This window comes from Mandrillus leucophaeus, unplaced genomic scaffold (assembly GCF_000951045.1).
Source record: "Mandrillus leucophaeus isolate KB7577 unplaced genomic scaffold, Mleu.le_1.0 Scaffold327, whole genome shotgun sequence".
Classification (NCBI taxonomy): Eukaryota; Metazoa; Chordata; class Mammalia; order Primates; family Cercopithecidae; genus Mandrillus; species Mandrillus leucophaeus.
Window position 1 is genome coordinate 2173547 of NW_012103443.1, and position 19732 is coordinate 2193278.

Consider the following 19732-nt stretch of genomic DNA (forward strand, 5'->3'; position numbering starts at 1 on the left):
TGACCAGGGTGGTCTTGAACTCCTGGCCTCAGGTGATCTGCCCGCCTCAGCCTCCCAAAGTGCTGGGATTACAGGCATGAACCACCACACCCGGCCTGATCTTTTCCTGTTTTCAATCATTAATTTAGCAAAGATTTAAAATATTTATTGAGCAGTGAGGATGTGCCAGGCACTGTTTTCAGCATGAGGTAATAATAGCTAACCCTATGTGTCAGACACTGGTGAAATAATTGTTAACATAGTTAGTCCTTATGACAACACAATGAGCTTGGTACTATTACTGAAGTCCATTTTCTAATGCATAAGCCAATGCACAGAGAGGTTCAGCAACTTGTCCAAATTCACACAGATAGTAAGTAGCAGAGCTGGGTCCCAAACCCAGACAGTCTGCCTCTGAGGTCCAGGCTCCTGGCTGCTGAGACCCTCCTTCCCCGTTCTCATCAGTCAGAAGTGCAGCCTGATCAGTGAATGGACGTAAACATCTACTACTTAGTAATCAAGAGAGGAAAAAAGGAAGGAAAGTAGTTAAAGACTCGAATGTATTTTGCAGGGTTTTGCTGAGCTCTATCCAGTGTTGCCCAAAGGAAGGAAGGGAAAACCTAATCAGCTTGTAATGATGTTATCAGTGAGGCAGCCATGGCAAAGAGGCAGAGGCTGCTCCGTTTGCTGGGCTATGGCCCTTTATATGTTTGCTTGTTTATTTAGCTACTCAAGAAAAAAATAGTCTTTGAAAAATTTGTTACTGCTGATTGGAAAGAATTGCTCATGTCCCACCTCTCTGAGCGTATTTATGTGAGGTGCTATTTTGTATGGGAATGCCGGTAACCCCAATGAATGGAGGAGCCCACATCTGATTTATCTGAATGCAAGTTCAATCTTCTTGGCCATGCCCACGCATTTTTGAAAAAACACTTTAGTGTTTGTGGAACAGCAAGAAGACCCGTGCCCTGGAGCATAGCGACCAAGGGAGAGAATGGTGGGAGGATTAAAAGATGTATGGATGGAGGATGAGGAGGATAGGGGAGACTAGAATTAGAGAACTCCTAACACTGTTTTATAATGATTTAGGGTTTTAGTAAGAATGAGATGGGAAGCTATGAGTATGAATAGAACCTGTTCATTAAAATATTTAGGCCAGGCATGGTGGCTCACACTTGTAATCCCAGCACTTTGGGAGGCCAAGGCAGGAAGATCACTTGAGCCCAGGAGTTTGAGACCAGCCTAGACAACATAGTGAGACCTTGCCTTACAAAAAATAGAAAAAATTAGCCAGTCATGGTGGTGTATGCCTGTAGTCACAGCTACTTGGGAGACTGAGACAGGAGGACAGATTGAGCCCAGGAGGGGAGGCTACAGTGAGCCATGATCCCATCACTGCACTCCAGCCTGGTGACAGAGCAAGACCCTGTCTCAAATAAATAAATAAATAATCAACCCTGTCTTAAATATATATATCTAATCAACACATCCATCTCAACAACTATTAGAAATGGTTGTATTATAACTTAGGCAAACTGACTAAAATCTCAAAGAATTTTTTAATATTTAGATTTTTAGAAAATACTGGGTCCACATGGTTTTGACTTGTAAGGGAAGTTCTTTGAACTTGGAAATAATGTTACTTTAATCAATTAAACCAATTGTACTGAGCATTATTGGACACATTATTTTCAAGCTTCCCTTATTAAGCAGTATTCTGATCATGAGTGCAGTATCTGAGTTCCTCTGTACTGAAAAGGAGAACCCTGCAAAGCAGGCAAATGGATTCTGGTCACCGAAAAGGAATGTCCTCCATCATGTATTAAGTGGCATTAGAGGCTGTAAGTCAGTTTCCTCTATGTGGTTATGATGAGCTTTTCAAGGATAGTCTGGTCAGTGTGGGTACACTGGCAGTTTGTTTTGTGAGACAAAAAAGTACACATGTAAGAAAAAAAAAGTCTACCAAGCGTCACCTCTCTAGGGCAGCATATCCCTGGTAAGGTATCTTCACCTCCTACAGTCAACAGTGGTTTGGGCATCTCTTTTTCAAATTCAAATGTATTCATTTGCTGGGGCCACCATAAAGACACTAGTGACATCATATAAGATACAGACCCCTGAAAATATGGATCACCCACCCCTATTCCTGTTTAGAAGTATTGTAATAAAAGGTCAATGTTCTCCCTTTCAGAGATCTGGTACTGCCCGTGTCATTATGAACGGGGGCTCTGAAATTGCAGGGTAGTATGTTATAATGAAATCAGCCATCTAGAGAAGGATCTGGAATATCCTTATTTAAAAAAAAAAAAATTACCTAGATTGTATACAGACACATACATGCACAGAGAGAGAGAGAGAGAGAGAACTTATAGACCCTCAGGGGTCAGTGGATACTAATTTGAGAAACAATCCATTTCTTTGTCTAAATCAGTGGTTTTCAAACTCTGGGACTCTAGGTAGGAAGGCGAAAAACTAACTTGATATACCTTGTTCGAGTTCATATTTCTCAGACCACCCGAGCTCACACCAGCCTCCCTCTTCCTTTTAGTGTTTCTGTGCTTCTTCCTACCTCTATCAGGCATTCTGATGATCACCTCCTGCCGTGTGTTATTATTTAGCCCCTTCATTTTTGCCTAGATTTAAAGCTTTCAGAAAGTATTCAATAAACAAGTCAAGTCTTAATAAAGTGCTCTTCTGTCCCTGAACAAGAAACTGCTGAATCAGTCTGTCTGTGCTGTCAATTGGTCCATCTTTCCTTTCTATCTTGAAGAGTTCTAAGAACAAGATGAGCTGATAAAAAAATAAAGCAAGAACTCTGAGGAGCTAACAATTTTATGGGCAATGGTATTTTAATTTATACCTAAGTCTTATGCTGAGAATTATCAAGGGCAATTCTTTTATATAGAGAAGAAAAAAAACCTACTTTTTCCAGCTCAAAAAGGAAAGTTAAATAATGATTTTGTGTCTGTTTAGGATAGCTGTTAGTAAAAGTATAATTATGATGCTTCATTTTAAAAAAAATAATAATTACAGATGGGATACACACCACTGCATGTGGGCTGCCACTACGGAAATATCAAGATTGTTAATTTCCTGCTCCAGCATTCTGCAAAAGTTAACGCCAAAACAAAGGTAAGCTCCTTCCTTTTTTGTTTCTGCCAGAATCATTTATTTTTGTTTCAAAGGAATTAAGAATCATCTCTTCCATCTTCCTTCTACAGAATGGATATACACCATTACATCAAGCAGCACAGCAGGGACATACGCATATAATAAATGTCTTACTTCAGAACAATGCCTCCCCCAATGAACTCACTGTGGTAAGCACTCAGGGCCAGCTCAGGAGAAGAGGGAGGAGATAGATGGGCCTGGACTCTGGTGTCTTCTTACATTTTTCATTGTACTTTCATGAAGAGGCATAAACGGAGCATTCAGTAGAATGAGGAAAGAAGGACAATAACCATATTGTTCTGGACTGTTCAGAGAGAGATGGTTAGTGTTTTATATGTGAAAACTACCTGCTGCATTGTCACCTAGCAGGAAGTACACATGTAAGAAAAAAAAATTGTGTTGGTTTCATTGACTGCTTACTTAGAACGTTAAAAAGCCTCTTGGATTGCATGTGTAGCTGCCCAGACTTTACTGTGTGAGTACAAACAGGTTAGGTGGGTTTTGTGCAAGGTATGTCTCTAATGAAACACTTTTTTTGTGTATGACAGTGGGATGGGTCTGATGAGACACTCACCTTACATTTTGTATCAGCAAAAAAATGTGGAATGAGGCTTGCTAATTCCTCATTCACATTTTCCTTTTGCCAGAATGGGAATACTGCCCTTGGCATTGCCCGGCGCCTCGGCTACATCTCAGTAGTGGACACCCTGAAGATAGTGACCGAAGAGACCATGACCACAACTGTAAGTAAGGAATGCAGAGCCTTGTTACCCTAGGAACCAGCTTTCAGCCAGTTTTCTTGGGCTTTTCTGAGATGAAGGTTTTTTCCCATTCATAAACTAAGCACCATGTTTTAAAATACAGTCACCTCATTGTTGGTAGTCAGGATAGCAAAACTCTTATTGCTAATATGAATAAAAATTTAAAACACTAAGAATACCTATTTAAAAGATGCATTTGTAGCTATAGAGTTTTTACTCCCATATACAGCTAAATGTATTTATTTATTTGTTTGCTTCGATGTAACAAGTTTTTAATGAAATGATGGTGAAGGCAGAAGTTTTTTAACATCCTTCCTTGGCAATGTAAAGAAATTGAAAACTCTAAGTTGCTTCCTTAAAAATGTTTTAATGCACAAATGGTACGTGGATCCATTATCATTCCTGTGAAAAATGTTTACATTGTTTTAAAAAAATCCAGATGAATCAGAACTGGTTTTGCCTGCTACTGTCACTCGTCTTCTGTCCACCTGGAGTTTTCATAAGAAACACAATAGACTGTTTTGTTAACATTTAAAGTGGATCTTTACCAGGAGGACCTATTGCATCAACTACAATTTCTACAAGCTGCAGTGTCTAGGATAAGTCATTTCTTTCCAACCCCATCTGGTACCTATGAACAGCATCAAGATTTGGTAACTTTGGAATTAAGAGCAAATATTACATGATATCAAAGGCTTATTTGAGTTATTCCTAACTCCATAACTCAACACATAGGCCTGAGGTTGACTCTTAACAAAGTAAATTTAGGACTCTGGAACATTTTGAATTATCAGCTCTGTCCCCTTTTCTCTTCAACCACTTTCCAACCTGAAGGAGAAAATGGTTAGCATCTGCAAATTTGTTTGCATACCCAGTGCTTTTTGTGAAAAATGGGTTTCACAAAAAGGGTTGAGGGTCTCTGCAGCTACCTGCAGTTTGAGTTTCCTGGCAGTTTTACTCACAAACCTGCTGATTACAGGAGAAAAGATTTGTAATTTGTGAAAGAGAAAACAATTGTTTCAATGGAGTAGAACAATGATTATCAACCAGCACACATTCTGAACTTCAAGATATACTTTGTCTAAGAGATAAATTTCCACATGTTGCTTTCATACGCCTCTTGCGGATTTTATTATATTAAAATATAGAATTAAGTTCTCAAAAAAACTGTTCAAACCAATAATGTTTATTACCTTCAATTTTATATCCCATGTAGCTCTATCTAGGATAGGAAAGGAGAAGAAGAGGACAAACTATTTAACGACAGCCAAGTGTCACAATGCTATAAAGATTTGAAGCCATTGCAGTAAATAGATAATATTAATACTTCTATTTCAATGTTAAAAGACTTGAGACATGTAAAAGTTCAAAATAAATATCTTACTTGGTTGAATGTAAATGACTTTCTCACCTATGAGGAAATTTTAAAACGTTTCTTCAAAATCAAAAAAGCTTTAAGAGAAAGTAAAGAACAAAACAAAGTTATAGCTTCAAAAAATCGACTGAAAGACAGAGAAAGGTCTCAGAGCTCCATCAGGCTCCCATGAGAAGAGAATGTGTACAGGGGTAGTGCCTTTTCACTCTCAACATCGTCAGTCATCCTTGTTGGTGACTTTCTGCAAAAAAGAGAAGACACTATGCATGCTAATTGGAAAGGTCCAGTTTGCCTAGTGAAGAAAATGAGGCTTCCACCAAAAGAAGAGTTCACATCAATTAAAAAACAGTCCATAGAAGTCTCTAAAATTTTGTCCAGCATTGTGGTATTTGGTACATTTTCTCGAGCTGAGACACCACCTTGTCAGCCTTGCGTTAGTGGTTACGTGTAAACTAGCTTAGACAGGACTGATGTAATTCAGGGTGGAGTCTATGACTTTAAGTTAATAACGATAGCTCAGCCTCCACCACAGGCATGATATTTGTATAGCCAGTTACTGGGACTCCAGCAGCCATGGACTCTATAAGCAGACTTCAGTTTTTCAAAACAAAGAGAATGTCTTTTCCATATTAGTAAAATACATGATGTGGCAATGCTGAGGAAGATGGTTTTGTTAATTAGATTACAATCAACACAGCATACCAAACTGAATGGATAGAAACTGATATTCAAAAGATGTGAATTGTATCTATCGAAACTGCATTGTTTAAAATACCCAATTACTTCATATGTAAGGAGCAGAATACCTCTAGCACGCAGATATTGGTTGCTAATACCATTCTCTATTAAAAGCAAACAGTGCTTTTTGGAGAAATGGCTGAATCTAAGGCCAGCAAAGGAAATATATAAGATGAGCCTGGAACATCTTAGAGTGTCAAAAAGTAAGGAAATGCTCCTCCCTCCCCCAACAAAAGTAAATAAACTAATACAGAGACACAGTGGTGGGGGGTATGTCGAAGGGACATAGGAATTAACTAAAAGAGTTCCCAGTGGCCATAGCTGGAACAATTTGAGCAAAAATAAATAAATATAATAGTATTGAAGTATGGTACAAACTGTAAAATAACTATCCATTAATTCATACTATTATACATAAGTAATTCAATAAATGGAAAAGAAGACACAAATGTCTCAGGCAAAAGAATTCCAAATAATGTATGAAAATATACTTCACCCTCAAAGTGGAACATAGTTCCCCACTGCTTACATGTGGGCTGAACATAGTGATTTTCTTGCAAAGCAAACAGTATGGAAGCAGGGGGAAACAGATAACTTTACAATGGAGAAACCTGACAAATCCTGCCTCAGCCATATGATCAAGGTCAACATCAACAATGATAAGTCATGTTGATGGTATGTACCCTTGATACAATGTGATGAAATGGCACTTTTCCTTTATGATCTTCCTCCCTAAAACATACAGCCCCAGTCTATTCATTAAAAAGAAAAAAAGAAAAGAAAAAAGAAAACCCATGAGACAAGCCCCAGTTGATGGACATATCTGACCAGTACACTGCAAAACTGTCAAGATCATCAAAAACAAGGAAAGTCAAATACAAGTCAAGACCACAATGAAATACCATCTCATACCAATCAGAATGGCAATTATTAAAAAGGCAAAAAACCACAGATGCTGACGAAGCTGGAGACATAGGAATGCTTTTACACTGTTGGTGGGCATGTAAATTAGTTCAACCATTATGTAAGACAGTGTGGCAATTCCTCAAAGACCTAGACCCAGAAATATCAGTTGACTCAGCAGTCCCATTAAGGAGTATATACCCAAAGGAATGTAAGTTATTTTATTACAAAGATACACGCATGTGTATGTTCATTGCAGCACTATTCACAATAGCAAAGATGTGGAATCAACCCAAATGCCCATCAATGATAGACTGGATACAGAAAATGTGGTACATATACACTATGGAATGCTGTGTAGCCATAAAAAAGGAATGATATCATGTCCTTTGCAGGGACATGGATGGATCTGGAAGCTGTTATCCTCAGCAAACTAACAGAGGAACAGAAAACCATACACCACATGTTCTCACTTATAAGTGGGAGCTGAACAATAAGACCACGTGGACACAGGGAGGAGAAGGACACACACTAGGGCCTGGGGGCGGGGAGGGGGAGAGCATCAGGATAAATAGCTCATGCATGTGGGGCTTAATACCTAGGTGATGGGTTGATAGGTGCAGCAAACCACCATGGCACACATTTGTTTACCTATGTAACAAACCTGCACGTCCTGCACATTTAACCTGGAACTTTACATTAATTTTTTTAAAAAAACAAGGAAAGTCTAAGAAATTGCCATAGCCCAGAGGAAACTAAGGAGACACAACAAAATGTAATACAGTATCCTCGACGGGATCCTGGAACATAAAAAGGACATTAAGCAGAAACTAAAGAAAAATGAATAAAATATAAACTTTAATAATAATGTATCAATGTCGATTCATTAATTGTGATATTTTCCATGTTAATGAACGATTTTAATAATAGGCCAGGCACAGTGGCTCATGCCTGTATTCCCAGGACTTTGGGAGGCTGAGGCAGGTGGACCACCTGAGGTTGGGAGTTCGAGACCAGCCTGGCCAACGTGGTGAAAACCCATCTCTACTAAAAATACAAACATTAGCCGGGCTTGGCCATGCACATCTGTAATCTCAGCTACTCGGGAGGCTGAGGCAGGAGAATTGCTTGAACCTGGGAGGCAGAGGTTGCAGTGAGCCGAGATTATGCCATTGCACTCCAGCCTGGGCAACAGAGCGAGACTTGGTCTCAATAATAATAATATTAATAAAGAATTTAATAATAGGGGAAACTTGGTGTGGGGTATATAGGACCTGTCTTTACTATCTTCACAATTATTCTATAAATCTCAAACTCTTCTAAAAATAAAAGTTTATTTTTAAAACTGCTCCATTGCAGTATTACATGCTGGAAAAGACATCAAATAATGCTTTATTTCAACACAATAATTGGGGATAGGGGTAGAAATCACATTACCAAGTATTATCTCTAAGAAACTATGAATTTGTACCTTTTTTTAGTTTTAACAACCTGGCTTTTTTTCAGTTGTCTTATTTAAACATGTGTGTGTCTTCTCTTGTACCATTAGTGTCTCGTATGCTGAGAATTAAAAAAAAAAAAAAAAAAACTCTCTTTTAAACTAAAGTCATTGAGAATTTCTTACCGGTGATGCTAACAATGTCTTTTGGATGGATATGGTCTAAGAATTCCTTGTCAGTGATGCTGACAGTGTCTTTTGGATGGATATAATCTAAACTATTAAAGAGCAAGTAAAAGAGGCAGTAGGCATTTGCTGCATAATATACTGTTCTTTAGATTTGGGGGAAGGCTAAAATGATCTGCCAATGCATCACCTTTAAAGTATTTTTTCATATACATTGTTGTAAAGATTATTGTTGTAAATATTATTTTAATATTTTCATTTATCCTAGGAATTTAAAATTACATATAAGAGGAGAACACAAAATAGATGGAAAGCTTGGCACAAGTAATAGACACATATTTCTTGCAGTTCATTTGGCTTTTCCTCAGCCAAGACCTTTCATGGAATGGGGTGGCAGATTCATCAGACCATGAAAAAGTACAGCAGTGGAGTAGGAGGGGTAGAATCTTCTCTTTTCCTTTGAAAAGCTTTATTAGAGACCTAAATCTTTTAAGCTGTGGTACTTTGCCACTAGAATTCTTTCACTGTGTACTCCTGTGTTCACAACCTTTGTGCCACTAGGGGACAACAATTTTGATGTCATTTTACATGTGGGAGATTCAGGATATTCAACACATGCATTCCACAAGAAACTGATTAATTCAGAGATAAATGAAAAGGCCCACTAAAGTGTACAGTCTGCTCACACTGAAATGACTGCTTTTTTGTTACTAGACCGTCACAGAGAAGCACAAAATGAATGTTCCAGAAACGATGAATGAAGTTCTTGATATGTCTGATGATGAAGGTATGAAATGTTCTTTGAGTTCACAATAATTATAAGTGACTGTGTATTTCGTTTGTTTCCTGAAGAAAGTCCATTGCAAAAATGTCTTTCAGGAATATTGAAATGTTTTGTTGTAATATCAAGAGTATGTATTTTTTCATCCACTTATATTGTTCACTTAAATCATGCAGTTCGTAAAGCCAATGCCCCTGAAATGCTCAGTGATGGCGAATATATCTCAGATGTTGAAGAAGGTATTTGTAAATTTTTACTGTGATGAAACTTAACTACTACCAACTTTATCTTTCATTTCTTATCTTTGAAATATAATATTTCCTTGAGTTACTAATTTTTCATATTATCTTGAGACTATTAATTTGTGTATTATTTAAATAATGTATATCTGGTACTATTAACTCTCCTTTTAAAGTCTCTGAATCATCTTTTCCTTGAACTCGTTTCCTAACTTTAAAATATAAAAGTATCACTAATTATCTGGATTACTTGCCTTCTATTTGTTTCTATCCAACAGAATACTGATGCTTTTATGTTTGCATCTGAAATCTAGAAAGAGAAAAATGATTAATATTTATGATTACATTATGTTTTAAAACAAGAGAAGGTTCCTTATACGAAATCCTTTTAAATGCCCTAAGATTTGCCCATTCTGCTAAACTTTGTAGAAAAAGCAGCTTTTGATCGTGAACTGATAATGAAAACAACCTGAAAAAAACTTTTGAAATAGAAATTTTCAATAATGATTTAATGAAAGAGATCAAAATATTATTGTAGCTGTACTTTATGTGTTTTCAGAAATTAGTTTCTGTCTTGCTTAAAAACTAATACTTTGACCAGGTCATAATATACAGATATATCAATGAATGGCATCTTTAAGAGGTCCATTGGAAAACAAGCATTTTTATAGTGAGTAAATATTGTACAGATGACACATTTTGGAGTTTCACTGAAATAACAAAATATTTACCATGGGAAAATTGTGTTTAACTGTTTTTCTTACATCATTTGAATCTCCCAAAATATGGGAGATCATCAAATACATTCTACCCTATTGTGACCTCCATTTGCCACCTCTCATGTAGTAGCTTTCTTTTGGGTTAGTCTCAGTGTTGCTAGTCTTTTTTTGCCTTTAAGTAATCTCCCCTACTTTAATTCATATGATTTCTTTCTTTGAGTTGCACAAATTTCAGTGGGAACCTACATAGTGGGAAAGCCTACCTGGTCCAAAGCCACTTTAATCTTTTTGTTATTCAATCAATGACTTCCCACTATAATGCATTGTGGCCAGGGACTACACACCCCAATGAGCTAATGTCCTGGTGGTCATTTAGGGTCCTTGGAGGATCTGGCTCAATGTTTGTAAATGTTGTTTTGATTAATACTAAAGACTTTTACTCGCTTTTCTTTCTTTTTCTCTGAAACGTCAGCTATACATTTACCTCTCTTCTATCCCCAGATGGATAATATTTGTTATCGTCTTTAGGACTTTCAGAGTAATATGCCTACTGTCATTATATTTCTTTGCCTTCTCATACATTTCAGAGTAACTTCTTCTGTGCAGAAGATAAAAGAAAAAATATTCTTACATAGATGTTTACACACACAAAACATGATGTCAAAAGTATGTTTGTCAAATGAAATTATTAGGAATCATAGTATGACAATCACAGACCTAAAAATGTACTGGTCATTAACAAAATGTCCAAAAGTATCCCCACTGATGAGAGGCCAAGTTTGAATGGACTATCTAACAGCCTTATACATATGAATAACTAACCAAATAATTTCAAAAATGGAGATTTTGAATCTCTAAATTTGAACTTAATTGACCTTGTTACTTAACTAGAAATGTGTTTATCTCAGCTTGAGAATTTGAAATTGGCAATTTTAAATTCTCATTTTATCCATCTTTTCTTTAAAATCTTTGGCCCTTACTTTAGTATGTCCAGGGCTGTCGGAATCAAATGGCTTTTGATTTTGTGGTATTGCCGAATTTAATTGTTGAAAAGGATTCCTTAAAGGTCACTCAGTCTGAACAAACATCTGCTAGAATCTCATCTGCTTAGGATCTTCTGTGCCCAAGCCCTTCAAATAATGAGAATTCTTTAATTCCTAAACTGCCTAGTACATTTGGACAATTCTGTCTTTAACAATTCTTCACGTTATTGAACTTCCTGTAGCTTCTACTCATTGAGTCAAGCTTTGGTATATTTGACCAAGTTGATGGGAAGACTATATTCTACATAGTATTTGGAACAAAATCTGCCTTTTCTGTGTGATAATCTTTCAGCTATTTAAAAATACTTTTTCTATTTCTTCTTGGTTTTATTTTTTTTTTTCAGGTATATCATTGTTACCTCCTTCTATTGTTCCCCTCACCAACCTGGTCGCCCTCTCCTGCGCATGTTTCAACATGTCTGTGCCATCTCAAGTTGAGGTGACCAGAACTGAACACAATATTTGAGTATAGTCTCATCAAAGCAGAGTATAGCAGGGCTATTGCATTCTCATGAAAGATGTTAAAAGTTCATTTTTTAAGATTAAGATACTTTTGAGGTTATAATACACTTCTAATTTGAGTCATATTAGTATTACTGTCTGCTAAGGCCCCTAAATTTTGCTTACAAGAGCTTTAGTAAGCCACATTTGCCCTATTATGTATTTATGTTTTCCTCTGCTGTATAAATTAGCATTTCTAACTACTGCAAATTCCAAAACAATTCATTTAGAAATTTTGATTCTAAAAGGACCCCTACAACTTTAATGATAATTTTAACTTCTGACTCATTTGCCTGATAGTCTTGCCAGAGCTTTGATTGTCATTTTAGTTAGATTTAGTGTCACCCATTTGAGTAAGCTCCTATGCAGCTGTGGCAAATGTTCATTTCCATGAAGCCATAGGCATGTTGTGAGTATAACTATCTACAAGAACCAGTGAGACATCATCACACTGGTATCCCAGGGTACTAAAGAATAATAGCAGCTTTTAAAAGCAAATAAAAATAAGCAATATAGGCTGCCAGTTTGTCTCAAGAAAGAAAATAAAAATGAGTTTGTAATAAGGGAAAATAAAATTTTAATCTGATTCTAAAACTAATCTGCTGTAAGTAGATATTTAAAATTCAAAATGAGTAAGATAAAAAATAAAAACGCAAAAGTAAAACAAATATTAAGGAAGAAATGCCAAGAGTAGTCTATCTCTTCTTTTTCATTCTCTTTTCCTTTTTCTGCTTTGCTTTCTCCTTACCATCTTCCTCTTTCTTTTGTACACTATGAGAAACTAGTGTAAGTGAAAGAATGTTTGGATTCATTTCTCAAAAAAAAAAAAATTAAGGAATACAAGACTAGACAATGTTATCATTTAATGAGGTGGGAGAACAGTGGGGCCAAGATGCAAAGTTGAACACAGATCGAAGTATCAGCAAAGCAGAGCAGTAGAAGAGGTCAAGCAACTTTGTCCAAGGCAGGTTTTTAAGCTCACATTAGGCAGGTGGGGGCTAAGCAGAGCTCCTCAGAGGGTCAGATGCATTTGTAGATACCTTACTGCTCTACTGTCTCCTGTTCCAGAAAATACCTATTCATATAACATTCATATAACTTTAATATACATACAAAATTAGTACCTTGATTTTAGTGCTAGTTTGATTCTTATGTTTTGCAATTCTGTTTGTAATTGAAAATATGAAAGAGTGTGTGTATAGAAGAAAGAAGAGAGAAGGAAGGAAGGAAGGAAAGAAGGAAGAAGAAAGAGAAAGGAGAGAAAGAGAAAGAGGGAAAATTGAGATTAAGTTTCAAGTGATTGAGTTTGGTGTCTCCTCCCAAGGGATTTCACATTGGCTTTGGTTCAACTCTGATCTTAAATTGCAACTGCCTATAAAATGTATTTTATGAATCGGGGTGGGGGGTATAAAATGTTTCAGCTTGAGAATTCTAGTGGATTGGAGTGTAGTTACAGATCGAAAAAACTATAGATGGGACATAATGAGAAGCGGAATTAAGCCATGCAAAGTAAAAATCTAAAAGGCAGCTCTATGAAATATGACTCTACTAAACAGGTTTACGAGACAGCAGCTGGTGAGACAAACTCCTGCTAGGAAGAATTTTCTAATTCTAAGCTACTTCTGAATTTGATAGGGCTGAAAAATATCTTTCTGAATCAAATGCAGACACTAAATATTAAAAGAAAAAATAAGAGGCTAAGTATACATGTAAAAATATCAAGTAGGTGTAAGTTTGAGATCTAATAAAGCAATAAAATTTTAGCAGATAATAGAGTGACATGAGGGGTAAGAAAAGTCATGTAGCTTTGCACCAAATTTGGTGGCCAGTGGAAGCCACAGCAAATTAAAATCCACCGATTTCAAAGAACTGAAGGGGCAAGTTGGAGTCTTGTATGTCTATTCCTGCCATTACATTGATGAGGAAGGAAAGCCCAAATACACACTGAATGGTCTTTCCAATGAGGTTTGTGGCAGAGCTGGACAAGAAGACTGATCTGACACTCTGTAGTTTTAGATCATCTCATTCCCCTGCCCTCAAAGTCCAGTCAAGTAAAACACTGGCAGTAGAGAAGGAACACATAGATCTGTAACTGGTTGTGATCAGTTGCTTGCAGACAACACTGCATAGATCATCTCTTTCATTGCTATTCCAACTTGAAATGTTTCTTATATATAGAACCCAAGAATGCATATTTTTAGCTTCAAAAAAGGGTATGTGTTAAGGAAAAGGAACAAATCATGTTCTTGGAAACTATCAGAAGGTAATAAGAATATTTTAATTTATAATTATGGATACATAATAATTGTACATATTTATGGGATATATGTGATATTTTGATACAATTATACAATGTGTAATGATCAAATCAAAGTAATTGGGTTATCTGTCACCTCAAGCATTGATCATTTCTTTGTGTTTGCAACATTCCGGTTCCACTCTTTTAATTCGTTTGAAATATATTGTTAACTATAAATTATTGTTAACTATAGTTGCCCTATTGTGCTACCAGACACTAGATCTTATTCCTTCTAGCTAACTGTATTTTTGTGCCAATTAACTATCCCCTCTTTATCCCCACTCTTTACAGCCTCCTGAAATCATCATTCTACTCTGTATCTCCGAGTTCAATTTTTTTTTCAGTTCCCACATATGAGTGAGAATATGCTAAATTTATCTTTCCGTGCCTGGCTTACCTCACTTAAGATAATGTCTCCCACTCCATCCATGTTTTTGAAAAAAACAAAACAGAACAGGATTTCATTCTTTTCTGTGACTGAATAATATTTCATTGTGTGTATGTACCATATTTTCTTTATCCATTCATCAGCTGATGGACACATAGGTTGATTCCATATCTTGGCTACTGTGAATAGTGCTGCAATAAACAAGGGAGTGCAAATATCACTTCGCAATACTGATTTTCTTTATTTTATTTGGATGTATACCCAGCAGTGGGATTTCTGGATCATATAATATTCTGTTTTTTGAGGAACCTCCATACTTTTCTCTATAGTAACTGTACTAATTTACATTTCTACCAATAGTGTATGAGGGTTTCCCTTTCCCCATTTGCTGTTGGGACATAGAAATGATACTGATTTTTAGATGTTGATTTTGTATCTTGAATTTTACTAAATTTGTTTTATCAGTTCTGATAGGTTTTTGGAGGAGTCCTTATGTTTTTCTAAATAGAAGATTTTGTCGTCTGCAAATAAGGATAATTTAACTACTTCTTTTCTAATTTGGATGCTCTTTATTTCTTTCTCATGTCTAATTGCTCTGGCTAGGGCTTCTAGTACCATGTTGAATGAAAGTGATGAAAGTGGGTGTCCTAGTCTTGCTCCAGATCTTAGAGGAAAGGCTTTCAGTTTTTCCCCATTGAGTATGATACTAGCTGTGGGTCTGTTGTTTACGGCTTTTATTATATTGAAGTATGTTCCTTCTATACTAGTTTTTTGACCATGAAAGGATATTGAATTTTATTGAATGCTTTTTCAGCATGAATTAAATGATCGTATGGATTTGTCCTTTTTTCTGTGGATATGATGTATCACATTGATTCATTTGCATATATTGAACCATCCTTGCATCCCTGGGTGATGAATCCCATTTGATCATGATGAATGATCTTTCTAATATGTTGTTATATATGGTTTGCAAGTATTTGAAGATTTTTTGCATTTATGTTCATCAGAAATATTGGCCTGTCGTTTGCTTTTGTGTGTGTGTCTTTGTCTGGGTTTGGTATCAGGGTAACACTGGCCTCATAGTATGAGTTTGGAAGTGTTCCCTCAATTTTTTTTGGAATAATATTTAAGTAGGATTAATATTAGTTCTTTTTTAAAATGCGTGGTAGATTTCAGCAGTAAAGGTATCAGGTCCTGGGCTTTTCTTTAATGGGAGACTTTTTATTACTACTTATGTCTTGTTGTTCATTAATAGTCTATTAAAGTTTTCGTTTCTTCATGATTATATCTTTGTAGGCTTTATGTGTCTAGTAATTTATCCATTTCTGACAGGTTTCCCAATTTATTGGCATATAGTAGTTACTCATAACAGCCTCTAATGAGTCTTTGAATTTTTGCACTATCAGTTGTAATGTCTCCGTTTTCATCCCTGATCTTATTTATTTGAGTCTTCTCTTTTTTTAGTTAGTCTGGTTAAAAGCTTGTTGATTATCTTTTCAAAAACCGACTTTTTGTCTTGTTGATCTTTTGTAGTACATTTTTAGTCTCAATTTAATTTATTTCTACTCTGATGTTTACTATTTATTTTCTTCTATAAATTTTGAGTTTGGTTTACTTTTGCTTTTCTAATTCTATAAGCTGCCTCATTCAGTTGTTTATTTAAAGTTTCCCTGCTTTTTTGTTGTAGGCATTTATTGCTGTTAACTCCTCTTTTAGTACTACGTTTGCTGTCTCTCATAGGTTTTAGTGTGTTGTGTTCCCATTTTCTTTTGTTTCAAGAAATTTTTAAAATTTTCTTTTTAATTTCTTCATTGACATAATGGTCATTCAGGAGCATATTGTTTAATTTCCATGTGTTTGCATAGTTTCCAAGGTTTCTCTTGCTATTGATTTCTATTTTTATTCCACTGTGGTCAGAAAAGAGACTTGACATGATTGCAATTTTTTTTTATTTTTTGAGACTTGTTTTGTGGTCTAACATGCGTTCTATCTTTGAGAATGTTCCATGTGCTAAGGAAATAATGTGTATTTTACAGGTGTTCGATAGAATGTTCTGTACATGTCTATTAGGGTCATTTGGTCTGTAGTAGATTAAGTCTAGTGTTTCTTTGTTGATTTTCTTTCCAGATGATCTGTCCAATGCTGAAAATAAGGTGTTAATGTCCTCACCTATTGTATTGGAGTCTATCTCTCTTTTTACCTCTAATAATATTTGCTTTATATATATATGGGTGCTCTAGCATTTGGTGTGTATATATTTATAATTTCTGTATCCTCTTGCTGAATTAACTCCTTGATCATTATATAATGACTTTCTTTGTCTCTTTTTACAGTTTTTCTCTTGAAATCTATTTTGTCTAAGTATAGCTATTCCTGGTCTTTTTTTTGTCTTCTATTTGCATGGGATATCTTTTTCCATCCCTTTATTTCAGTCTGTATGTGTCTTTATAGGTAAAGTGAGTTTCTTGTAGACAGCATATCGTTCAGTCTTGTTTTTAAATCCATTTGGCCACTCTACATCTTTTGATTAGAAAATTTAGTCCATTTACATTCAGTGTTATTATTACTAGGTAAGAACTTACTATGCTATTTTGTTATTTGTTTTCTGATTGTTTTGTTTGTCCTCTCTTCCTTTCTTCTTGCCTTTCTTTGTATAAAAGTGATTTTTCTTGGCTGGGTGTGGTGACTCACGCCTGTAATCCCAGTGATTTGGGAGGCCGAGGCAGGCGGATCATGAGGTCAGGAGATCGAGACCATTCTAGCTAACATGGTGGAACCCCGTCTCTACTAAAAATACAAAAAATTAGCCAGGTATGGTGGCGGGTACCTGTAGTCCCAGCTACTCAGGAGGCTGAGGCAGGAGAATGGCGTGAACGCGGGAGACAGAGCTTGCAGTGAGCCAAGATCATGCCACTGCACTCCAGCCTGGGAGACAGAGCAAAATTCCGTCTAAATAAATTAAAAAAAAAAAAAAGTGATTTTTCTTACTGGCTGGGTACGGTGGCTCATGACTGTAATCCCAGCACTTTGGGAAGCTGAAGCAGATGGATCACTTGAGGCCAGGAGTTCAAGACCAGCCTGGCCAACATGGTGAAACCCCATCTCTACTGAAAATACAAAAATTAGCTGGGCATGGTGGCATATGTCTGTAGTCCCAGCTACCCAGGAGGCTGAGGTGGGAGAATTGTGGGTGCCTGTAGTCCCAGCTACTCGGGAGGCTGAGGCAGGAGAATGGTGTGAACCTGGGAGACGGAGCTTGCAGTGAGCCGAGATAGCACCATTGCTGTCTAGCCTGGGTGAAAAATGAGATTCTGTCTCAAAAAAAAAAAAAAAAAAAAGTGCTTTCTCTGGTAGTATGTTTAATTTCTTGCTTTTAACATTTTGTATATCTATTATAGGTTTTTGTGCTTACCATAAGACTTGCAAATAACACTTTATAATCATTTATTTTAAACTGATGACAACTTCATTCTGATTACAAAGAAAACAGGCAAAAAGAAAAGGAAAAACTCTAGACTTTAGCTTCATCCTCCCCACTTTTTGACTTTTGTTGCCTCTATTTATATCTTTTTATACTATTCATCTCAAAAAGTTTCTGTACTTATTATTTTTTATAGGTTTCTCTTTTTGTCTTCCTACAAAGGTGTTAGTGGTTTGTACATCACAATTATGGTGTTAGGGTAGTCTGTATTTGTCTGTGTACTTACATTTACCAGTGAGTTGTATGCATTTAAATGATTTCTTGTTGCTCATTAATATCCTTCTCTTTCATACTGAAGAACTCCCTTTAGCATTTCTTATAAGATATGTCTGATTTTTCATGAAATCTCTCAGCTTTAGTTTGTCTGGGAAAGTCTTTATCTTTACTTCTTTTCTCTCAGTGCCTTTAGGATCCTTTTTTTATCCTTGATCTTTGAGAGTTTGACGACTATATACCTTAAGGTAGTCTTATTTGGGTTGAATCTGCTTGTTCTTCGATTTTCTTATACCTGGATATTCATATCTTTCTCTAGGTTTGTAAAGTTCCCTGTTGTTATTTCTTCAAGTAAATGATCTACCCCGATCTCCCTGCCTCCTTCCCTGCCACCGCCTTTCTCTCTCTCTCTCTCTCTCTCCCTCTCTCTCTGTCTCACCATTCTCTTTAAGACCAATAACTTAGACTTGTCCTTTTGAGGCTATTTTCTAGATCTTGTAGGTATATGCATCATTCCTTTTTATTTTTTTGTTTTTTCTTCTGTGACTGAATTTTCCTAGAGCCTGTTTTCATGCTCATTAATTCTTTGTTCAGCTTGATCCATTCTGCTATTGAGAGACTGATGCATTTTTAGTTTGTCAATTAAGTTTTTCAATTCCTGAATTTCTGCTTGACTTTTAAAAATTATTTTTATCTCTGTTAAATTTATCTGATAAAATTCTGCTGTTTGTTATCTTGAAGTGCATTGAGCTAGCTTGGGCAACATAGGGAGACTGTCTCCACAAAAAATAAAAATAAATTAGCTGGCCATGGTGGCACACACACCTGTGATCCCAACTACTTGCAGTGTTTAAGTGGTATGACCATTCAGGCCCAGGAGGTCAAGACTGCAGTGAGCTGTGATTGCACCACTACACTCCAGCATGGGCAACAGAGTGAGAACCCTTCTGGAAAAAAAAAAAAAGGCTGGGCGCAGTGGCTCATGCCTGTCTGTAATCCCAGCACTTTGGGACGCCAAGGCAGGCAGATCACCTGCGGTCAGGAGTTCGAGACCAGCCTGACCAACATGGGGAAACTCCGTCTCTACTAAAAATACAAAATTAGCCAGGCATGGTGGCACATGCCTGTAATCCTAGCTACTCAGGAGGCTGAGGCAGGAGAATGGCTTGAACCTGGGGGATGGAGGTTGCGGTGAGCCAAGATCGTGCCATTGCACTCCAGCCTGGGCAACAAGAGTGAAACTCCATCTCAAAAAAAAAAAAAAAAAAAAATTCATTGAGCTTCCTCAAGACAGCTGTTTTGAATTCCCTATCTGAGAGGTCACATATCTCCATCACTCCAGGACTGGTCACTGATGCCTTATTTAGTCCATTTGGTGAGGTAATGTTTTCTTGGACATCCTTGATGCTTGTAGACGTTTGTTGATACCTGGGCATCGAAGAGTTAGGTATTTATTCCAGTCTTCACAGTATAGGCTTGTTTTTAGCCATCCTTTTTGAGAGGACTTTCTAAGA

At 36.5% G+C, this 19732-nt stretch overlaps 1 protein-coding gene across 3 annotated transcripts in view; it reads left to right on the forward strand.

The window, feature by feature from the left end:
• ANK3 (ankyrin 3, node of Ranvier (ankyrin G)) overlaps positions 1-19732 on the forward strand; it is a 600548-nt gene that overhangs the window by 431862 nt on the left and 148954 nt on the right. For all 3 annotated transcript variants that reach the window (XM_011988324.1, XM_011988323.1, XM_011988322.1), the window contains exons 19-23: positions 3013-3111; positions 3201-3299; positions 3798-3893; positions 9266-9338; positions 9509-9571. In XM_011988324.1, the coding sequence (XP_011843714.1) occupies positions 3013-3111; positions 3201-3299; positions 3798-3893; positions 9266-9338; positions 9509-9571 (430 nt within the window). The remainder of the gene's footprint in view (positions 1-3012; positions 3112-3200; positions 3300-3797; positions 3894-9265; positions 9339-9508; positions 9572-19732) is intronic.